The sequence below is a fragment of the Phyllobates terribilis genome, unplaced genomic scaffold (genome assembly GCF_046119375.1).
Source record: "Phyllobates terribilis strain yellow unplaced genomic scaffold, ASM4611937v1 Scaffold_2__4_contigs__length_985480577, whole genome shotgun sequence".
Taxonomy (NCBI): Eukaryota; Metazoa; Chordata; class Amphibia; order Anura; family Dendrobatidae; genus Phyllobates; species Phyllobates terribilis.
The window spans coordinates 338717369-338723368 of NW_027362762.1; the positions used below are offsets into that span (position 1 = coordinate 338717369).

Here is a 6000-nt window from a genome sequence, read left to right on the forward strand (position 1 = left end):
CCTGACTCTAAGATGGTGCCCACCTTATATACTCCTACTTTTCAGTGCACCCAGAATGTACTCTCCCCGCCCACACACTACCGGGTTCCCCCTTTCTAGGTGTTCCCTCCCCCCACTCCAGCCAGGGACAGGGGCAGTTGTGCTTACTCTTGGGAGCATTGTCGCCCTGTCCCCCGGAAATGCGGTGTAGTGCATGTGGGTATTAGTGTCCTGAGCCACACTCCATCCTTACCTGGAAGTGAGATATCACACCTCTGGGTGAGATGCAATACCTCTGTAGCGACCGAACCCTCGGGGCGCTACACTTACATACATGCTGTTCAATAATTTGTTCAAAGATCTTTCCTGGTATAGAAGTATGGCTCACTAGCCTGTAATTTCCTGGATCATTATTTTTTACTTTTTTGAAGGTAGGGGCACCATTTGTCCTTCTCCAATCTTCTGGGACTTCTCCTGTTTCCAGGATATTTCAAAGATTCTGGCTGTTACGCTTCTAGGTGGTGCACGTGGTTCGTGAACCCACTGTGCCACAGACTGGACTTAACCTGAAGGGGCATGAGTATACAGCTACCTTGGTGTTCACTCGAGTCTCTAGTGGTGAGGTCAGGCTTGTGCAGCAGGTAACTGCCAGGTGCCACTCCAGGGCGCGTTTGTCAGTAGCAGCTGACCCCAAAGTTCAACAACGTTAATTCAGATTCTTAGACCGGGCAGGACGGCGTCTTCGGATAAGTTCAGACTGTGCAGACAGGACGGCTTCTGGAACAAGTTCAGACTGTGCAGACAGGACGGCCACACAAACAGGTTCAGACTGTGCAGACAGGACGGCATCTGGGACAGGTTCAGACTGTGCAGACTGGTACCGCCGATGCTGTTTCAGGGTACAAACACCGCCGAAGCAGTCACAGAAACATGGACTAACTATACTGGACTAGCAGGGCACAGGATACGGGATACATTAACAAACAAGAGACAGGAACCTGGCAACATATAGTTGCACACACCAACTACCTAACACTGAAAACTTTAGAGGTTGCTCAGGCACCTCCCTTACATACAGCTGGGAGACACCTTGCAGGTGATTACCTAAACAGAATACGTCCCAGCTGTCAGCTGGGGTCATTTTGCCATGTGCGCACGCTGCCCCTTTAAGAGCAGGGGAGCACGCACACACATGTCCTAGGTGCGCCGTCGGTACACAGTGCGGTGCACACAGAGGAGGTGGAGACAGCTTCCGAGGAAGCTGCTGTGGCCGAGGCAGTGTGTAAGTCGGCGGCCAGGGCAGTGAGTAAGCCGGCATCCCCGCATAGTGGGAGGGGGGGAACGATGCGGAGGCACCGGTAGATGCTATACTGGCTAGTGGTTCTGCAATTTCCTCTGCTATCTCTTTCAGTACCTTAGGATGTAATCCATCTGGATCAGGAGATTTCATTTCGTTTTCATGTTCCCTCACTATTTTTCTGTTTATATCTAGTGTTTATTATTTTATTCCTTCGATAGCACTATGAAGTTTAGTTGATATTACATTTGCTTTCTTAGCGAACATAGATGGAAAATAGGAATTTAAAAGTTTGGCCTTCTCAACATCATTCTTGACCATTTCACCCTTTTCAGGCTGTGAAAATCCTATAGCATCTTTGACTTTTCTTTTGCTTTTGACATACCCCCCAAATCCTTTTTTATTGCTTTTGGTCTCCCTTGCAAGCCTCACTTCCCCTTATCACTGGCTTTAGCTCTTCTAACACTTGCCATCCATTCCCTGGAGACAGCATTATATTCTTCTTTAGAGATGCCACTCTCTTGCCATTTGATATACATTTCTTTTTTCCTTTTTAGCAACTGTTTAAGTTTTGTGTTCATCCATCTTGGTCTCTTCCAATTCTTCTTTCTTTTCAGGATTGTTACTGATTGTGCAGTGAGAATTTCATTTAGCAAAATCTTCCATAATTTCCCACAATTTTGTTTCATGTTGAGTTCTTTTTAATGGAAAATTTACCCAACAAAAATATGATCCCTTTTTAACAGGATCTAAAACAAGGCATCAACAGATTGAGTCCATAGTGGAATGGCAGACTGATTTCTTGAGAACATTAAAAAACGGAATTAGATTTCTTTATTGTGCATACAGTAGTTGACAATGTTTCTAGTACATAAAATATAGTACAAATATTTTAAGATACATAAACTTATGTTTTTCAGGTTTCCTTGAGCAAGGCTTACTAGTGAAAGATACTAAGAAGTTAAAGGAATTTTACACAAAGACTTTGCAGTTTAAATTTGACATGTTATCACTTTTGCCAACTGACTTGGCCTACTTTAAAGTGGGATTTATTTATCCAGAACTACGCTTCAACCGTCTGTTACGTTTTGCTAGGATGTTTGAGTTCTTCGATCGCACTGAAACTAGAACCAATTACCCGAATATGTTCCGAATTGGAATCCTTGTTCTTTACATTTTAATCATCATACACTGGAATGCATGTATTTACTTTGCAATTTCTAAAGCCATTGGATTTGGAAATGACACATGGGTCTACCCTAATATTTCTCATCCAGAATATGGCCGTCTTGCACGGAAATATATCTACAGTCTTTACTGGTCAACTCTCACTCTTACCACTATTGGGGAGACACCTCCTCCAGTCAAAGATATAGAATACATCTTTGTGGTATTTGACTTCTTAATTGGTGTTCTGATATTTGCCACCATTGTTGGTAATGTGGGATCTATGATTTCAAATATGAACGCATCAAGAGCAGACTTTCAGTCCAAGATTGACTCTATAAAGCAATATATGCAGTTTCGTAATGTATCAAAAGATCTAGAAGCCAGGGTAATAAAGTGGTTTGACTATCTATGGACAAATAAGAAAACAATGGATGAAAAAGAAGTCCTAAAAAATCTTCCAGACAAACTGAAAGCAGAGATTGCAATTAACGTCCACTTGGACACTTTAAAGAAGGTTAGAATCTTTCAAGACTGCGAGGCTGGATTGCTGGTGGAGTTAGTCCTGAAGCTAAGGCCTCAAGTGTTCAGCCCTGGTGATTATATTTGTCGAAAAGGAGACATCGGACGGGAAATGTATATTATTAAGGAAGGTAAGCTTGCTGTGGTGGCAGATGATGGTATAACACAGTTTGTAGTCCTAAGTGATGGTAGTTACTTTGGAGAAATCAGCATACTCAACATCAAAGGAAGCAAATCGGGGAACAGAAGGACAGCTAATATTCGAAGTATTGGTTATTCTGATTTGTTCTGTTTATCCAAGGATGATTTAATGGAGGCTCTCACAGAGTACCCAGAGGCGAAGACAGTACTTGAAGAAAAAGGGAAACAGATCTTAATGAAAGATGGACTAATTGACGAGGAGGCCGCAAAGGCTGGGGCTGATCCAAAGGATATACAAGAAAAGGTGGACAAGATGGAAACTGCTTTTGACAGTTTACAGACAAGATTTGCCAGATTACTAGCTGATTACAATTCCACACAACTAAAACTGAAGCAAAGACTCACTAAAGTTGAAAAGACGATTCAAGATAAGAATTTAGGCACTGACAACTTGTCTGAAGGAGCAGACAGTGCAGCAGAACCCGGCAAGGCAGAAGACAAAGAGAAATAAACTAATGCATTGAGCTTTTAATTGTTGAAGTGGACATTGTTTTATACATTATTTATATTTCAATTGCATAGAATTTCTTATTTTGGCAAGGTTAGTCATTTTTGAGCTTATACAGGGTAAAACATTTTTTACATATTTTCTTCAATAAGATATTTTTGTAAAACAAGAGCTTTGAGACTTCTTTAGACAATAACATGGTGTACAGATTTATCATTACTGTTCCAATGGTATTTGTTGTAGGACTGAATAGTCACAGACACCACTACTTTTTTAACATTTTTAATAAATTGATATTACTCTTGGTACACCACACATATGATAATATTTTGGGAATATTTTGTCACCTATAACTGCTATTTTACTCAAAGATGAACACATACATTTTAAAGGAAGCCATTAAAATGAGATGGGTATTAAAGGGAATCTATAATCCGGTTTTTGTTCTGTAATCCGAGAGCAGCATGATGAATGGGCTGAGAGACTGATTCCAGTTATGTGTAACTTACTAGGCTGTGTGTTATTGTTTCAATAAAATCAGTGTTTTATCAGCCAGAGATTATCACTAGGCGTCTCATGTCTCCTAGTCAATGGCTCTGTGCAACCACGCCCACACCACTGATTAGCAGCTTTCTGCTAATGTACAGTGTACACAGGAAGCTGCCAATCAGTGATGTGGGCTGGGTTATACAGGGCTCAGTATTCAGATCACTGCTAGATCTGCAGCCGATAAAACAGTGCTTGTATCAAAATCACAGCATGCAGACCAGAAAGTGACACATAGCTGGAATCAGGGTCACAGCTCCTACATCATGCTGCTCTCAGATTTCATAACAAAAACTTGGTGACAGATTCCCTGTAACCCAATGGTGGCATTTTTTAGTATTTACTCTTGCTCTACTAAACACTATACTTAACACCAAAGACTGCTTAGCAAAGAAAAATTTGGCATGTAAACCTATTATCCTACTTATTGTCAGTTCACAATGGCGTGATGGTTTGTGGTTTTACAAGGTTCATCCTAATTATGATGGATCTATTGTGATACATTATGATCCATTATAAGTTGTAAATCATTACTATCTTTCTTTCAATCTATACTAAATTGAATACAGCAGCATTTTATACTATTCTGACCATCAAACAATTGGTGAAATCTGTCAGAAAACACCCAATACTAGTGTGAACAGAGCTTAAGTAGCTGCGAAAAGCAAACAGTTGGAAACATATTAAAAGTGTCATATATTTATGAAACATTGAGAAACCAGCTAGAAACTATCTCAGGCATATGACCCCATCCAGTAAAAGTCAGTTTTAACCTCTTAACACACCATGATGAATATGTACATCATGGTTGTCTGGAGTGGGCTCAGCAATATTAGAAAGTTGCAATTTGTCACTAAAAGCAGTAATTGGTTCTAGTGCTGATCGCTGCTGTTAACTACTTAAATGTCACTGTCAGTCACTGACAGCGGAACTTAAGCGCTACAATCCTGTCTGTGCCGTATCAGCTGGAGGCCCTGATCGCTGCTATTATGGTTCTCCTATGAAGGCCAGCCACATTCTGGGCTTCATAGAAGATCATGATTTTTACTATACATTGCAGTATGTAGTGCAATTTGAATCATCCCCTTTAAAAATAAAGAAATGTAAAAAATGAAAAAGTTTACATATATAGTATCACCCCTTCCAAAAAGCTATGTTCACACTGGGCGTTTTTGGTGCATTTTTTCTGCAGGAAAGTCTGCTTCCGTGGCAGAAGAGAAGCAGCATCAAAACCGCAGGTTTTGGTGCGTTTTTTGCTGCGGTTTTGGTGTGTTTTTCATAATCCCAAAGTTCAGCTTTGCTTCCACCACAGAAGCATGAACATAGGTCACCAATGCAAGACATATGTGAAACCATATTAACCAGAATTACAAATGTAACAGTGATGGGAGGTGAATTGTTCAAGAATAGTTTACCTAAGACGTTGGCAGAGCATTGAAGTTGTAAGATACTGTTTACTTTCATACTTTGGTCAGCCCTTGAGTTGGTGGGGTGTTGTTCAATCTCACACCTTGTGTACACATCACTAATTTAATTAAACTGTACTAATCCTAACTGCCATCTCAGTTGATCAAGACAAGATGGTTCAAACTTGGGAAAATCACAAGAATAAATGGGTTTCACATACTGCGGCACTTGCTTTTTTTTCCACTAAAAACCTAACACCTTCATTTTTCAGTGTTTTTTCAACTACCCATTGCTTTCAGTGGGTGAAAAACGCTGAAAAAACGCTAAAAGAAGAGACATGCCCTATTGTGCAAAAAAACATGCAAAGCACAAAATACTGAAGACAAAAAAACCAAGCTGTGTGCATGAGATTTCAGAAAACTCATAGACTTGG

General features: G+C 40.5%; 1 protein-coding gene across 1 annotated transcript in view; it reads left to right on the plus strand.

Annotated features, from left to right (window-relative positions):
• The window catches only part of CNGA3 (cyclic nucleotide gated channel subunit alpha 3), an 82307-nt gene extending 77908 nt beyond the window's left edge, over positions 1–4399 (plus strand). The window contains exon 8 of the mRNA XM_073664566.1: positions 2197–4399. Within this exon, the coding sequence (XP_073520667.1) occupies positions 2197–3617 (1421 nt within the window). The 3' untranslated portion in view covers positions 3618–4399. The remainder of the gene's footprint in view (positions 1–2196) is intronic.
• Positions 4400–6000: the final 1601 nt, after the last annotated feature.